Source organism: Mizuhopecten yessoensis, unplaced genomic scaffold, assembly GCF_002113885.1.
Source record: "Mizuhopecten yessoensis strain PY_sf001 unplaced genomic scaffold, ASM211388v2 scaffold6891, whole genome shotgun sequence".
NCBI lineage: Eukaryota > Metazoa > Mollusca > Bivalvia > Pectinida > Pectinidae > Mizuhopecten > Mizuhopecten yessoensis.
The window spans coordinates 388,046-407,208 of record NW_018406776.1 but is presented as its reverse complement, the minus strand read 5'-3'; the positions used below and the strand labels follow the sequence as shown (position 1 = coordinate 407,208).

Genomic DNA, 19,163 nt, shown 5'->3' with positions numbered 1-19,163 from the left:
TTCCTCTGTACTTTGCATGTTATGTGATGTAATGCAACTTAATTTGGAATGAAATAAAGTTTATATTTTTATATTAACCGTATTGTATGGGTCGGAAATGTGGAATAACCTAACGGCGAACGACAAACAACAATTAGATGTATTCCAGCATTACACAGCAAAAATGATTCTGAATGTGAGGAAATCTTCGAGTTCGGATATGTGTGATACGGTTCTAGGCATTAACAGAATTAATAGTGAAATTGAAAAAAGGAAACTAAACTTTCTACAGTGTCTAATTAGTAGCTCGCCAAATAGTACAACAAAGGATATCTTCATTCGTAGACTCTTGAAATTCTTAGAACATGATGAAAGGTCGAAGAAACAGGGTGGATTCGTGCCAGATATAGTTGACATTTTTCAAAAATACAAATTGATATCATATATATGTCAATATGCAGAAAATGGAAACACTCCAGCCCGACGCGAGTGGAAATACATCGTGAAAGCAGCGATAAATATACGCGAAAACACACTACTGAAAGCAAGAATGAACAGTGATTGTGATTTTAGCCGTTTTAAAAATATACATTTGACGTATAGTGAACCGTATAATTTGTTAAAGTTACAAAATACGGACAAAAAATAATGTTATATATTTGCAAAATGATAACCTGCCCACCATTAGAACATAGTAAAATATGTAGCAAGTGCGGGAAACCCTTCCATGACGTAATCAGGCATTTCGTCACGGACTGTAATGTGATATTCATCTTAAGGGACACTTTCATGGACAAAGTAATAAACTACTATGGTGTTCAACCGTATCTGCCATTGTCTCAAATGGCAGAAGAGGAGCTTGTAGTAGCTCTATTCAAAGGAACCATAGACAATCATGATTTGGATAACAAAACTGTGTGCTGTGAATTTGCGCAAGACAGTGCTTATTTCCTTTGGAAAGCAGCACAGATATATTTCAACGCTGCAGACCTAGTATAATGTAAACTTTACCAGATTGAATGTAAGGGTGAATACATCCTCCCACAAAGAACAATGATACAGTGAACGATAACGAAATATGTATTAACCACAATTTGTACATTGCATAATTTTCTTTTTCTTAGTTTTGTATTATACACTCTCATTTTTGAAGAATAAAGAATGACGATGATGGTGATGCAACAGATTTATATTTTATTGGCCTTGTAGGGAAATGTTACGTTGTTTTTGTTTTCTCTGTTTCCTTTGTTTTTCCAGCATTTACAGGGGTACAGGTAGACAAGTTAACCTGGAGTCACGATCATAAAAGGAGATCGCATGTTGTCTGTATGTTAATTGTCGTAACTTCCAAGGGAATATCATATTCTGTGTCACCCGGATTAATCGTTATCACTTCAAAGGTGAGGTAACAGGTTCGATGTCTGTGATAATTTGACTTAGAGTAAGTTAAATACATGTCGTTACCCAGGTAAAGTTTGGTGTTCTGTATCGGCAATTAGTTGGCACTGGATCAGCATATTAGCTTCCAAAGAGAGATATGTTTTGTAGTTACAGAGAGATACTACACATTATTCTAAGTTGGATTTGTTAGTATAATCTCTATTAAATACCTGGATGCATTAAACATATCTGGCTCAGATTAAGGTTCATCAAAACCAAACTAGCTTAATATAAAACAGAAATCACTGTGACGGTGGTGAGATTATGGTATATGATGTAAGGTAGGTTCGATTCACTGCACCCATAGACCTTTACCATTGTGATTGTAGCCAGTACGGTTGCCAACACCGACTTTTAACCGGGGATGGCACGAGAGTGTTTATGATGGCGCCCTAGTAATGTTCGTCTTGACTAGTTGCTGGGTATGACAACCTTCATTCTCAGTCTCGTAAATCAAAGTTGGGTTGTCGGGCAGTGGCATGACACCAGTCTATAACTTAACACAGCGTAGCCATTATAGGGGCGCCATTACTGCCCAATTATACATTTAGACGGGTAATTATGTCAGGTATCTGTGTACACTTCACCAATAACGCGTTTACGAACTTACAGATTCTTTTTTCTTCTTCTATCTTTTCCGTTATTTTATCAACATTTTTGTTATCGTACTGAACAATTGGATTGAGTTTCCAGATACCGGACGCACAGTGCTTATTTCTGGAAAGGTTTGTACGGCACAGTTTAAATTCGAGAGTAATTGAACTGTGTGCCACCTAAGCCTCAGATTTACTCTACTTGCAGAAAACGATCATTTTGCTTCATCGATCAACCAGCTGAGTTAACGCTGAAAATTGATTTAATGCACAAGTAACAATTACTTCATAAAGTATTGCACGATTCTACCAGAACGGTGTCAGTCCTTATCTCCATCCCTGTTGACCAAGGTATCAGCTGCATGAGCTGTGCAATACTTTACGAAAATAAAAGTATGCTAACAAAATATTATATTCCTTAGAGCCGGGTTTATCTGACTTCGGGCCAACTGCATGTAATATTCAACAAACATGTACACGGATGTAAATGCAAAATTAATGCTATTCATCTTTCAAATGGAAGAGAATTTATAACAATAACTAGGTATTTTGCGTTTCCCCCTACCCAATGACGCATTAAGCCTAATTGATATTTGTACTTCTGTTAATCTACACCGACTGCCACGGGAAATAGCCGCGTTCTATTTGAGCAATGTATGGCAGTTCTCTCTCAAAATATCTTTGCTTTCTATCTCAGGATTCTTTTTAAAGAAAACTATAGTTGAAAAAGGAACGAATGATTCCACATTACGTCTCTTGATTATTCCAGCATGTTGAAAACAGATGTCTGTAAGTTTAAAAACGTGTATACACGAATGTTTTTCTCAACACTAAAACCATTTTGCGTTGGTTTATAAGAGATAGCTGATGATATGTGGTAGAACCATTGCTGTATATATGTCTCACACAAAAACTTACATTGAGTCAAACTTTATCGGGTGATGGGAGGATATAACGCCTATTAATTTGTATAATTGCAAGATGAAGGACTGAGAGGCCATTATTAAGGCACCTTAAAGCCCCGATAAGCGAAATGGCATACAGTATAACGTAGGGCGGACGCAAGAAGCAACTGAATCATTTTATCTTTCTTGTTAGACAGTAAATATGATCGATATATGGAGCTTGGAATGAACTTATAACAGGGACGTTCCTGGTCGAGAGGCCCCCTTTTTCGCATTGTGTCGGCAAAAAATCATCTAATCTATGATCGAAACAAAGCTTTTCCTTAATAGTCTGTAATTGTAGTGTAGAGGTCATAAAAAGCGTCTTGAAGTAACCAATTGATTTCAGATTCTGTTGCATGGATTGAACGATTAGAAAACCCGAAATCAATATTTATGTGATTTGTCAGACTTTTAATCATTCTGGCTATTCCGTCGTAGGAGATGTTTTATTTGAAATGTTTTGACGGAGAAATAAATCCTTTTGCCGAACAAATTCCAACATTTTGAGCTATAAATGACTTGTTAATTTTTATCGATTGCAATTCTTCAAATGGTGTTGTAATTTTACATACAAATGTGTTATTCTTTGTCCTAATGTTTACTGATTTAGTAATCTTCTCGACAGGGCCTGATTCTAGCCTACTAATGACAGTTTGATCTATATAACAACTGTGACCCACGATGGCTTTGTGGTGGGAACGGAATTTCATATATTTACATTTTCTTTGGAAATAATCTTATTTCGTTTTGATAAGATAGGGACCCTTTCGATATAATGAATCAGAGATAAATGATTCTTTAAATATTCTCCAGTAAAGCCTGAGCAATACTTCATTTTATACACTTGCGTAATTGTACATTACGCCATTTTAACACCTAACCAGAGTTTGATCAAGACAGATGAGGTTTATACGTGAACAGTTTATTTGGCGTGAAGAAAGCCTAGTTGTTTCTCATGTACGCTCTGCGGCTTCAGATGACGCCTGCGTCTGGCAAGTCATGTGACCTGATCATATCGTGATATCAGATTAAGCGGAGACGAGTTTCATGCGAAGTGCAGAATATAATTCAATCTATTCAAATTTATGACAAGCACGTGGTTGAGAATGTAAATATTAATATGCTCTATTGCTGAAATATGGGAAATCAATCTGTCCCTGTTTGAAATGTCGTATGCATTAGGATAATTAAGATCATGGGAGACATCGGTTTGTAGCTCGTATGTGTAGCTCATAAGTTCACCAAGCGCGTGTCATTACAATGATTATATGTAAGAGGTAACCCGTAAGTAGGCACTGGGTACTTATTAATTGTTTACTACATGTATCAGTCCAAATATACTAGACTGCACTCCGTCTCTAGAAATTTATATAGATATTTAATTATTTAGAAAAAAACCTCTTAATTTTGATTACTTGGTTGTCTGATTCCTAAGTTCTAACCTAGGGGGGATAATTTAGCTAGAAGTAAAATGCAGTTGAGAAATTCTTCATAAAAACTTGGAGGCGTGTAGCCAGTCTACAAATGTACCTATCCATAAACTATTATCGGATCGATTTTAGATATTTCAATATTGTTAATTAAGAAATTTGATATGAAGAACAGCATAAGATACTTGGTTTTAATACCGACCTAACCTAACATCTGCGGACCGAGTGTTACGTTTCACAGATAATGTTTTGCCAATCCCCTGAACATTCTTTGTTTTTAGAAATAATGCTACCTATCTCCATGATACCGATATATATGATTTCACATTATAATGTTGGTGTGTTGTTTTAGACACTTATATTATAAGGTACCGTTAACGCCTCACAAAGAGGTAATTGTTTCCTGGGGCAATCCTGATATCGGATATCAGCCTACATTTATTGTGTGATATCCATTTTTAATTCTGCTTAGTCAGGGAATTTGTGTACATATATTTAGAACAAGTTGTCAAAATAAAACTTTACATTCAGACATAAGCAATCCATTTATATACAATGGTGACGAAAGTCAATTTCATTCTCCTGAAGTCTTTCGTTTTAGAAAACACGAATTTCTATATTGTTCCTTTGTGGATAGTTTTAACGATATTTTACACGGACTCCTATGCCGTTGCGCAGAATTATACAATAGTGTAATCAATATCCTATCAGTAAATGGAAGGAAATCCAAACGATGATTTTAATTGAGGTATGTAGTACAATTCCTTCAAAAGATTCATGAGTTAAGGAAAGCTGTTATCTGCATTTTGTAACATTTCTAAATATACATTCTAACCTGTGCAAACGTGGAAACCAGTAGCTCTTCCTGAAATAATTAAACTGCACTGAAGACATTTTACTATTATCTTAACGATCTTATTTCCATATACGAAATCCAACTGACTACCAAGATTGAAGAATTGTTTCTTAGATCATAATCGTTGATAACATAAATATTGTATTGGATTTGACGGGAGACCTCCTGACGGGTATTACATGTGGTGTTTTTAACGCTTACCCTTCCGGAACACTTGCTCTCGCCTTTGTCTTTAGTTGGTTGGTGGTCGTGATATCCTTTCTTTTTTTGCATGTCACTGAAATTCTTGTTTGATATTTCTGATATACTCAAAATGTAATTTGTGAAAAACATAACAATTCATGTGACTTACCTATCATCACACTAACCACTTTATGATCATTATTCGAACTATGTAAGACACAGAAGAACAGTTTACCAGTTTTCAACACAACTGTCCATATATAATATCATGTAGAATAAACTTTCTATTTATAGTTGATACATGATGTAAAATGCGACGACAATATTGTCAGGTTCGTTAACAGTTTAATACGGTTATTATACAATAATGGTGTTCAAATAAATGGAAACAATGCTTACTCTTATGTATGTTCCTAGAATCGAGTCTGGAATAGATTTACATTCTCCCTACGTGACCGCCTCTCTTCCAATCAATTGTATAGATCAGCAGCAGGCGTATCCTAATCAAAAATGTGGTCTTTCGCTAACTGTAAATACTCTTACCTGTCTATAATAGCGGTTTATTATAACCTTTTTTGTATTTCTTTGAATGAGTTTAAGTTCTTATCACCTTTGCCATTAATTGTTGATGTTATACAGATAACTACACCAACCACGAGTGTCTCTCCTGGTCAACCATTGATACCCAACCCGTATATGTACTAGAAACAGTTACATGTCTAATACACAGTTGGAAAATAAATCACAAATGAAAATTTATAACGTTCAATCAAATAATTTAATAGAGATTTATACATATTTTTTCATTTGAAAGCACAAACAATTGGGTAAATACAATCTGCATTTCTGTTAAACACATTCTCACACTGTTGACTTGAATCACATATAATTAAGTAGTTGTTCAATAGAAATAGATATTAAAATTTGAGACAAAAAACGTTGTATATCATGTCAAGCCAAGCAGTAGACTTGAATTATTCAAATGCCCTAATTATATCATAGCATTTACGCTTTAATTGAAAGCAGCCTCGTTTGAACATTTCCAACGCAAGTGTTAATTTAAAATGTAAAAGATACGGTATCAATGTAAGCACTATAGGTGGAATATGTCTGAGGTTTATGTCAGCATTAGAGGGCTACGTCTGAGGTTTATGTCAGCGCTAGAGGGTTACGTCTTGGGATTATGTCAGCACAAGAAAGTGGATTATGTCTTAGGCTAAGTTCAGCACTAGTGGGTGGATTATGTCTGAGGTTAAAGTCAGTACTAAAGGGTGGATTATGCCTGAAGTCAGTGTCAGCACAACAGGGAATATAATGTGAGAAGTTAATGTCAGCACGAGAAGATTATACCTGAGGTAAATGTCAGCACTAGGTGTGTATGGCTGAGGTGAATGTCAGCACTAGAGGGAGATTATATCTGAGATTAATATCAGTACTAGAGGGTAGATTATGTCATAGGTTAATATCAGCACTAGAGGGTAGATTATGTCTGAGGTTAAGTTCAGCACTAGAGGGTGGATAATGTCTGAGGTTAAGTTCAGCATTAGAGGAAAGATTATGTCTGAGGTTAATGTCAGCACTAGAGGGTGGATAATGTCTGAGATTAATATCAGTACTAGAGGGTGGATAATGTCTGAGGTTAAGTTCAGCACTAGAGGGTGGATAATGTCATAGGTTAATATCAGCACTAGAGGGTGGATTATGGCTGATGTTTATGTCAGCACTAGAGGGTGGATAATGTCTGAGGTTAAGTTCAGCATTAGAGGGTGGATAATGTCTGAGGTTAATATCAGCACTAGAGGGTGGATAATGTCTGAGGTTAAGTTCAACACTAGAGGGTGGATAATGTATGAGGTTAATATCAGCACTAGAGGGTAGATTATGTCTGAGGTTAAGTTCAACACTAGAGGTTGGATAATGTCTGAGGTTAATATCAGCACTAGAGGGTGGATAATGTATGAGATTAATATCAGCACTAGAGGGTAGATTATGTCTGAGGTTAAATTCAGCTATAGAGTATGGATAATGTCTTAGGTTAAGTGCAGCCCTAGAGGAAAGATTATGTCTGAGGTTAATGTCAGCACTAGAGGGTGGATACTGTCAGATGTTAATATCAGCACTAGAGGGTGGATAATGTCTGAGGTTAAATTCAGCACTAGAGGGTGGATAATGTCTGAGGTTTATGTCAGCACTAGAGGGTAGGTAATGTTTGAGGTTAAGTTCTGCACTAGAGGAAAAATTATGTTTGAGGTAAATGTCAGCACTAGAGGGTGGATACTGTGTGAGGTTAATATCAGCACCAGAGGGTGGATAATGTTTGAGGTTAAGTTCAGCACTAGAGGGTGGATAATGTCTGAGGTTAATGTCAGCACTAGAGGGTAGATTATGTCTGAGCTTGATGTCAGCACTAAAGGATAGATTTTGTCTGAGTTTGATGTCAGCACTAAAGGGTAGATTTTGTCAGAGCTTGATGTCAGCACTAAAGAGTAGATTTTGTCAAAGCTTAATGTCGGCACTAAAGGGTAGATTGTGTCTAAGCTTGATATCAGCACTAACGGGGAAATTATGTCAGAGGTTAAATGTAATGTCAGCACTTAAGGGTAGAATATGTCTGAGCTTGATGTCAGCACTAAAGGGTAGTATATGTCTGAGCTTGATGTCATCACTAAAGGGTAGAATATGTCTGAGCTTGATGTCAGCACTTAAGGACAGAATATGTCTGAGCTTGATGTTGGCACTAAAGGGTAGAATATGTCTGAGCTTGATGTCAGCACTAGAGGGTAGAATATGTCAGAGCTTACTGTCGGCACTAAAGGGTAGGATAGGTCTGAGCTTGATGTCAGCACTAAAGGGTAGAATATGTATGCGGTTATATTGTACATGTAGTAATGAAGTTGTAATCGAGCAAAAGGTCAAATCGTGATCGAAGACAAGGATTAAGTCTAGTGAAATTGTAATCGAGCATACAATTGTCGTCTGGATCAAATAAAGATCAAGCTCAATGTCGAGATCAACGTCGGGATAAAATGGTCATGCGGGATTAGGCTGCCATTGGTCAATCTTTCATTGTCCGACTGATGGAATCGGCCTGTTGACCTCAACTCTTTGTCTGTGTAGGGGTATACGCTTCTTTGGCACTTAATGTATGCTCGATAACTTGTGATAATAACAAAAATGCAATACACAAACAAAGAACATAATTGAGTCTCTATAACTAGCTACACATCAACATATTGATAGTCTCCCGTACTAAATAGGCACGATCATGGACATTTCTGTGTTGGTGTTATAAATCTAGGAACTATTTGGCAGGAACTGTTTCCATTACAGCAATATGAAACATATCATACAACGTTCACAGCAAATTAGAGAAATCGTTCTGTATGTAAACATCTGTAATCGTGTATGTAAATATCAAAAAGTTCCACAATAAAGAAAAACTTGCTTTGAAAATTATATCACTGACACAAAAGTGATTACATATACAAGGAAAGCTTATTTTGTATATCGGAAAAATACACTCATGTGTGACGAGATTTGTATCACCCATCACTATTCAAGTATTATGTTGATGCTAATGTGTACTGTAACCAGGGGACATACGGTAGTATACATACGATTTTAAGGTTGTACCATACATTTTAACCTTTTTTTCATTGACAACAGTACATACTTTTAAAGATAGTATAATGACTATTTACTAATATTACTTAACATTAGTTCATCAATTAACCTTTCAAAAGCAATCCCCTTCAGACAGTCTTTAAGTTATGTACTAGATATTTTCTTCAGTCGAGGTTAAATAATCCTTCCTATGCATCGAATGTTTTACTAAAACACAGGTTAATTGACATGAAAACGGAATACGTTCGTCGATGGATATGTAGACTAAAATATAGGTCAATGGAGGTGTAAAATAAATAAACAGCTAGATGGACGTGTAAACGAAGAAAAAAATTAAACGGAAGTGTAGATTAAATATGCACGTCAATGGACGTGTAAACTAGCTTCATGGGTCTATTGGCATGCACACGTAGATGAGATACACACGTCAATGGACATGTAGATTAGATACACACGTCAATGAACGTGTGCATTATATTCATGGGTCCATGGACATGTAGATTAGATACATACGTCAATGGATGTGTAAATTAGATTCATGGGTATATGGGCATGTACACGTAAATTAGATACACACGTCAACGGACGTCTACATTAGATTCATGGGTCCATGGACATGTCGATTAGATACATAGGTCAATGGATGTGTAATTTAGATTCATGGCTATATGGGCATGTACACGTATATTAGATACACACGTCAATGGACGTGTACATTAGATTCATGGTTCAATGGACATGTCGATTGGATACATACGTCAATGGACGTGTACATTAGATCCGTGGGTCCATGGACATGTCGATTAGATACATATGTCAATGGATGTGTACATTAGATTCATGGTTCAATGGACATGTCGATTAGATACATACGTCAATGGACGTGTACATTAGATTCATTGGTCCATGGACATGTAGATTAGATACACACGTCAATGGACGTGTACATTAGATTCATTGGTCCATGGACATGTAGATTAGATACACACGTCAATTGACGTGTACATTAGATTCATGGGTCCATCGACATGTAGATTAGATACACACGTCAATGGACGTGTACATTAGATTCATGGGTCCATGGACATGTAGATTAGATACATACGTCAATGGACGTGTGCATTAGATTCATGGGTCCATGGAAATGTAGATTAAATACATACTTCAATGGACGTGTACATTAGATTCATGGGTCCATGCACATGTAGATTAGATACACACGTCAATGGACGTGATCATTTGATTCATGGGTCCATGGACATGTACACGTAGATAAGATACTCACGTCAATGGACGTGTATTCTAGATTCATGGGTCTATGGACATGTACACGTAGATTAGATACACACGTCAATGGACGTGTATTCTAGATTCATTGGTCAATGGACATGTAGATTAGATACACAGAAAATGGACGTGTTCACAAAACACTCAGGTAAATGGAAGTGTGTACTTAATGCACATGTCAATGGACGTGTAAACTTTATACATATTTCAATAGAAGTACAATGTTTAAACGTATGTAAATGTATATAGATAGGTCAATGGACGTGTACATCAATCATTGTACAATATCTAGCCTTTGTTATACTGACGTTGACAAAAGATAGCTAATAGTCATTGTACAAACTTAAAATATGTATACAATGTCGACAAAAATTCAATATAAATTCCACATTTTTCTCAGCTTCAGAGAGATTCATTATAAATAAAAGAATATTCTCTAAATAACAAAAGCTAACTAGATACCGTGCATTAATTTGAAAGTGTAGACCATCAAGTAAAATCGAAACACATTTTCTTTTCTGCTACAGTGTACATTGTCATCAACAATACCCGTGAATTGATTGGACATTGGATGGAGATCATACTATATATACATTTCCCCTTACTTACGACGCTGATATTGATCTGGTAATAGTGCTAGACAGTTCTGCCTACTCTGCTGGTCAAGACAGCTTGCAAAAGCTGTGAATAACAACGATGTGAAGTCACGAACATCTGGCTGAAGCGAGGATTTGTCAAAAAAGAAAGTAAAATGAAACATTCTTTGGCGTTTGAAACAGAGAAAGCTCAATCCATGAGATAAGATTTTTCAGTAGTTGATAAAACTTTGTTCTATGAAAGCAAACATCTTTGTCATGGGTTGAGATTTATCTGTCTGTATCTCACATGTAGGATTTTTACTATAGTATAAGTCAGACGTCTTAGCAACCTTTATCAATCTAATAAGTAACATGTCTACGTCGGATGTGTATAATCTAGCGATAACCCATTTGAACTTGCATGATGTACAAGGTCGGGCTATTAATCAACAGTTGTTGGATGTACGATTTGTTTTCTATTGAATTCGTGTATTTTAGTTCTTTTTAATTGTAATTTGTTTTGGTGTTGTGACATGAAGCACCTAGGGAACTGTTTTCCTCGTAAAAAACATCAGCAAATTTCTGCGAGAAAAAAATATGAACGTGCTGTTCAATATACACACATGTTCAAAATGCTCTTATAAGATGTTCATTTTTCAACATAAAGGATGAACAGATGTACAATGGTTCCATAAATAGAAAAGTCAGTCGTAAAATCTGTCAAATAACAAATTGCTCAACTTTCACAAGTTTCTAGAAACACGCACACGGATCTGAAAAAAAGTATCACATGTTGAAAGGTAACCCTCCGGTGGAATGGACTCCATAATAAGTCTGCATCATACACATTTGAATGTATATAATGTATTGTTCGCTGTAACGGAATAGCAGATTACAATTCAAACATCACTCGGGCACACTGTCGTTTAATTTAGTTGACGGTGATTTAAACGAGTACACGTGTCCATTTTGCACACCATTCACTGTTATTCTTTTCACATGCATTTCGGATCTAGTTCGTCTGAATCCTGGAAACTCCTTTCGTTGGTCTCCAAAATACTGTACGGGTCTTGAGCGTTTAAACGAGTCTGATGTGCCCGTGCTGTTTTTCATACTTCCGCCTCTGATCACTGTATGTTTTCGGTAAATAATACTATCATAGTTTGACAGGCTATACGTCCGTGTCATCATGTGTTTAAAGCAACAACAACACGGAAACCACTTGTTGAGGAGGACTGCCATGTCTGCCTGAAACCCAGACATTAACACAATTAACTGAGAAAATTATTCACAATGTGAAATTACGATTCAAAACAATATAAACCACAGCTTCGACACAAAGGGATAACATTGGAAGTCAACGCAAACGGACAGGGACCGAGAAAATTACAAAAGTCAAAACAAATCCTTTTTTAAAGTCAGGCGAAATTACATGTAAATTCTCAAAAAGGAAAAGCTGCAGCACACCTCACACACTTTTCATGTTGTCAAATCTTAAATTTACAATTTACCGTGTATACAAGCTACATGTAACAGCAAATTTGATTTACCTTTGTGTCGTATTAGGAATTGACATTTGCTGAATTAGATGTCGCATATATTCTATTTATTTAAAACTTTTCTCATAATCCTATCAACGGTTACATACCGAAGTTTTGTTTATAACAAAACGTTAACAATTCGTATCTCTTTTAACTCTTTGTTCATCTTAGTCCCCCTTGATGTAAGCTCAGTTCATAGGCTAAGGTCTAATTAGGAACATAATATATCGTGATTTTAAACATTTGAACACTTCCAACCATTTAATTCTGTGACAAAAACTAAATTTTATGTATGCATGCACAATACTTACCCTGAAGCTTGCGTTTGTAAAACCATAAATGATTGGGTTAGCAAAGCTGTTAGACATAGCCAGCCAATGAGCGGTGAGATAAATGCCCATGAAGAACTGGATGTCCTCAGTTGTGGCTAGGAGCTCTGGATGGGAGTCTATAAACAGTGTGAAAGCGTGAATAGGCAGCCAGCAGATACCAAACATCACCACCACAATCACCAGCATCTTCACCACCTGTGGAAACACAAGACAAAAATAGTTTAGCATGATAATCACCAAACCATAAAGGTTTATTTTTATTGCTAAAAATACTTACAATTAAATTATAGACAACTATAATACAGAATTACAGGTACAAACTCGACCATTTATTGATTAGACAACAATCTATAGAGTACAACAGTTTTCCCACTCGCATACAGCTTTAGATTAACAACTCCCTTGAATACTCCTATTCCATCAGTACTTTCTCACAATAATAAATAGTTCAATTCTCACCATACAGGATAACACAGTTCTCGCATTAAACAATCTCACAGATACAACCTACTTAATTCTAACAACATTATAGAATGGAACAATCCAATTCTATATCCGAGTTGTGAATAGAGTCAATGAACTTAACATTGTTGTGATAAACAATATTTAAGAAATAATCAACATATGTGCGTGCATTATGGTGGAATATATAACGAGGATGAGAAAATGTTGGTAAAAATAATTAACGAAGGCCGCTTCACTGGACAGCTGTGTTTTGCAACCACTGTTCAGACCGATGCTACTTTTTGCAACATTGTTCTTCACACACGGTATGTACACTGTAGGCAAATGCTCGACATCACTTTGATTTTGAAAGCAGACGACGTTTTGCAGACCAGAAACAACTGAACACGTGTGACGTCAGATACGATGTTTATTTCAATCAATCAAACATTGGCACGCTATCGACATCGTTCGTCAAAACATGAAATCAACGCTTGACAGTACATACACAGACTGTACACATCGTGAAATGTACGGCACTACCCAGTGAAGTAAAATCAGATGTAATTAATAATTTACCATTTTGTCTTCAGACCTGTACATTTTAAATGTCAATATTTAATAACCATTTTCACTGCACGGACCCACATACTTTAGGTCTATAGATCCGTGTAATCTTTTGAATGGCCGGCCTGTCAAATATTTTGATCCCGCCTGACAGTTATGCTATTTTTTTTAATTCATGATAAAATACGGGGAGGTTGTTGGAACAGCATGCGTGCGCACTATTTCACGTGCAATGGTTATTCGCATGCGCTTGGTATATCGCTCAATAATGCGCTCTTTTTAACCAATGAAAACAGTCGTTACATCACAGACGTGGTAGAATTAACAATAACAATATCAGGAAATGTTTGATCTGAGAATAACCAATTGCTTCATAAAGGTAAGCTATAGATCTACAGTAATCCTGACAACAATTAAAACTTGTTGTTCATTAACTCACATAACTGTCATAAGTACTACAATAACTCGATATAATTATATATTTAGATAACTAATAATTAATAAAAAAATACTTTCATAAGTCATTTTCTGGTCAAACACACGAACGTGAACTCTCATCTACAGCAGAATATATTACAATGAAATTCTATTATCGGCTGTGGAAATACTGATAAATATTGCTATATTCCCAGTTCACTTTCCTGATTATCGTTATCAATTATAATTACCATAATAAACCCTCAATACAAACGTAACAGCACAAAGGCTACACCTAACCTAACACAAAAAGACAACACATGCTCCGGAACTCTTTGTCCATCGCTGACACACATCTCGACAAACACAGCAACACACCAGGCAGACAAACGCTGACTGACAGTTTTTGACAGAAACTGCTCCAATTTGGAATGAAGTCGCGTGCCACTATAACTACCGCTGGAAATGGTTGGAAATGGTTGGAAATGGCTGGTATTCGCTGAAATACCCTCTAACAAACATTAACATTGTTTAACGTTGTAGAACCGTAATAAATATCAACAAAACATAAATATAACTCTGATAACTCACATACCTTTACTAAAATGACCGTGAATTACTCTTTATCCACCAGAACATACAACGGAAATATTCTCAATAGAAAATACGAAATTATACTCAGCCTAGCTCTATAGCTGTCAAAACACTATCGGTAACATGTGCTTCAGCCTACCGATTACGTGACGGTTTTCAACGGACATCACAGAGTAAATAAAGCGTAAATAAATCTAACGGCACTCGTTATATTTGGAGGAATCAATTACTATCATGATTTGTAGATTTGCGACTAGAATATGATACAATTCCTTTGTTTTTCACAAGTGTAACAATCGCCCAATAATTTTTGAAACAGTAACGAAACAATAAACACTAAAGCGTCAGGAGCAACATTTTAAATTGAGATTAAACGATATGGTCTCATCAGCATTACAGTATACACTTAACGATAGGGTCTCATCAGCATTACAGTAGACACCTAACGATTTGGTCTCATCAGCATTACAGTATACACTTAACGATATGGTCTCATCAGCATTACAGTACACACTTAACGATTTGGTCTCATCAGCATTACAGTAGACACTTAACGATATGGTCTCATCAGCATTACAGTACACACTTAACGATTTGGTCTAATCAGCATTACAGTAGACACTTAACGAGATGGTCTCATCAGCATTACAGTATACACTTAACGATAGGGTCTCATCAGCATTACAGTAGACACCTAACGATTTGGTCTCATCAGCATTACAGTAGTATACACTTAACGATATGGTCTCATCACCATTACATTATACACTTAACGGTATGATATCATCAGCATTACAGTAGACACTTAACGATATGGTCTCATCAGCATTACAGTATACACTTAATGATATGGTCTCATCAACATTGCAGTAGACACATAACGATATGGTCTCATCAGCATTACAGTAGACACTTAACGATATGGTCTCATCAGCATTACAGTAAACACTTAACGATATAGTCTCATCAGCATTACAGTAGTATACACTTAACGATATGGTCTCATCAGCATCACAGTAGTATACACTTAAGGATATGGTCTCATCAGCATTACAGTAGACACTTAACGATATGGTCTCATCAGCATTACAGTAGACACTTAACGATATGGTCTCATCAGCATTACAGTAGACACTTAACGATATGGTCTCATCAGCATTACAGTAGACACTTAACGATATGGTCTCATCAGCATTACAGTAGACACTTAACGATATGGTCTCATCAGCATTACAGTAGACACTTAACGATATGGTCTCATCAGCATTACAGTAGACACTTAACGATATGGTCTCATCAGCATTACAGTATACACTTAACGATATGGTTTCACCAGCATTACAGTAGACACTTAACGATATGGTCTCATCAGCATTACAGTGGACACTTAACGATATGGTCTCACCAGCATTACAGTAGTATACACTTAACGGTATGGTCTCATCAGCAGTACAGTAGTATACACTTAAGGATATGGTCTCATCAGCATTACAGTGGACACTTAACGATATGGTCTCACCAGCATAACAGTACACACTTAATGATATGGTCTCATCAGTATTACAGTATACACTTAACGATATGGTCTCATCAGCATTACAGTGGACACTTAACGATATGGTCTCATCAGCATTACAGTAGACACTTAACGATTTAGTCTCATCATCATTACATTATACACTTAGCGATATGGCCTCACCAGCGTTACAGTAGACACTTAACGTTATGGTCTCATCAGCGTTACAGTACACGCTTAACGATATGATCTCATCAGCATTACAGTAGACAATTAACGATTTAGTCTCATCATCATTACATTATACACTTAGCGATATGGGCTCACCAGCATAACAGTACATACTTAACGATATGGTCTCATCAGCATCATAGTGGACACTTAACGATATGGTCTCACCAGCATAACAGTACATACTTAACGATATGGTCTCATCAGCATTACAGTAGACACTTAACGATTTAGTCTCATCATCATTACATTATACACTTAGCGATATGGTCTCACCAGCGTTACAGTAGACACTTAACGATATGGTCTCATCATCATTACACTAGACACTAAACTTATAAAGACTCTTTAAAATGGACGAATCAAATTTTCGATAGACTCTAAACGATATAGGCTGGTCATTATTACCATTCCATTTAACGAGGTACCAATAGTGTTATGAGTCCTGCATGCTTTTTAATCTTCGAAGTACAATGTGTAATGTTCATGTTGTTTGAAATCAAATTTTGCACACAAAACGTAGGTCCTATTGTCTTATATTACATAGAACAATATACAATGGATACACTTAGATTAAAACTACAACTTGGTTACCTAAAAAGCATAACCAGTATACTCAAATTAATCAACATGTCAAAAACGAACGCTTTGTTTACCTAATGAGAGCGGTGTCCAGGGATTTTTCCGGTGCTCTAGTTTGCTTGTAGTTTGTTGTAGTACAAACACATCTGCCACAGGTTGTTTACGTAAAGAAAAGTGTAACATGTGTAGCAGGACAATTCAAAACCAATCTAGCAACGGAGCTCCAATTTATTGACATTTTCAGATGCCAAGACAGAAAGTCAATATTTCTCATGACATAGAACTGCATTCAAATAGAAATAAGAATTATTTAGCAATCGATTTTGAATGTAGTCTTTGAAATATGTACCGCGTATAACTGGTTTACGTCTATCACACTACAATGTTCGGGCTATGAATCATGTATATATACATATATAACGCTCTGTGATGTTAATTTATCGTTATCCAATAAACAATGAACCTATTTAAGGGAACCCGTTATTGGAATTGTATAACACTCTGCGAATGTTTATTGAAAAGACAAAATGCCAATAGCCTCCATAAACACTTCGGTCATGATAAATCAAACAGGCTTTAAACCCCCGGCTATTAACAACGGCTTTATCCGTGTTTTATACACTGTTCTTACAATGATATACACACACGTAGCATGCAAAGCTCCAACACGTGCTGCGTCCAGGTACAACAGTTTTGTATACCAATAACGAATGTGTTGTACTTCTATATTTGTTTCATAACATGATTATACAGCACAGCTACGGTATATATCTGTACCAGGGAACGCATTCAGAGTATTTTATTCCTTAGCCATAGCGTTATATATTCTCAATGCTGTTTGGAAATAATAATAAAATGTAAGCATTATCAAAGTTATGAATGATTTTATGATCGAGAAGTTGTCACTTGGTTTTTGTGATCGAGTAGCCCTGACTGGTTCTGTTATGGAGTGGCCCTGACTGGTTCTGTTATGGAGTGGCCCTGACTGGTTTTGTTATGGAGTGGCCCTGACTGGTTCTGTTATAGAGTGGCCCTGACTGGTTCTGTTATGGAGGGGCCCTGATTGGTTCTGTTATGGAGTGGCCCTGACTGGTTCTGTTATGGGGTGGCCCTGACTGGTTCTGTTATGGAGTGGGCCTGACTGGTTCTGTTATGGAGTGGCCCTGTCTGGTTCTGTTATGGAGTGGCCCTGGCTGGTTCTGTTATGGAGCGGCCCTGACTGGTTCTGTTATGGAGTGGCCGTGACTGGTTCTGTTATGGAGTGGCCCTGATTGGTTCTGTTATGGAGTAGCCCTGACTGGTTCTGTTATGGAGTAGCCCTGACTGGTTCTGTTATGGAGTGGCCCTGACTGGTTCTGTTATGGAATAGTTATAACTGGTTTTGTGATAAAGTAGTTGTGACTGGATTTGTTGTAAACGAGTAGTTGTGACTGGATTTGTTGTAAACGAGTAGTTGTGACTGGTTTTGTTGAAGCAGTAGTTGTGACTGGTTTTGCAATGCAGTAGTTGTGATTGGTTTTGTGACCGAGTAGTTGTGACTGGTTTTGTGATCAAGTAGTTGTAACTGGTTTTGGGATCGAGTAGTTGTGATTGGATTTGTGACCGAGTAGTTGTGATTGGTTTTGTGATCGAGTAGTTGTGATTGATTTTGTGATCGAGTACTTGTGATTGGTTTTGTGAATGAGTAGTTGTGATTGGTTTTGTGACCGAGTAGTTGTGATTGGTTTTGTGACCGAGTATTTGTAAGTGGTTTTGTGATCGAGTAGTTGTGACTGGTTTTGTGATCGAGTAGTTGTGGGTGGTTTTGTGACCAAGTAGTTGTGACTGGATTGTGATCGAGTAGTTGTAACTGGTTTTGTGATTGAGTAGTTGTAACTGGTTTTGTGATCGAGTAGTTGTGACTGGTTTTGTGACCGAGTAGTTGTGACTGGTTTTGTGATCGAGTAGTTGTGACTGGTTTTGCGACCGAGTAGTTGTGACTGGATTGTGATCGAGTAGTTGTAACTGGTTTTGTGATCGAGT

General features: G+C 36.7%; 1 protein-coding gene across 1 annotated transcript in view; it reads right to left on the bottom strand.

Moving 5' to 3' along the window:
- Positions 1-6,190: 6,190 nt before the first annotated feature.
- LOC110452796 (prolactin-releasing peptide receptor-like) overlaps positions 6,191-19,163 on the bottom strand; it is a 76,430-nt gene continuing 63,457 nt past the window's right edge. The window contains exons 2-3 of the mRNA XM_021501474.1: positions 12,770-12,985; positions 6,191-12,165 (exon numbers count right to left, since the gene is read on the bottom strand). Of these exons, the coding sequence (XP_021357149.1) occupies positions 11,824-12,165; positions 12,770-12,985 (558 nt within the window). The 3' untranslated portion in view covers positions 6,191-11,823. The remainder of the gene's footprint in view (positions 12,166-12,769; positions 12,986-19,163) is intronic.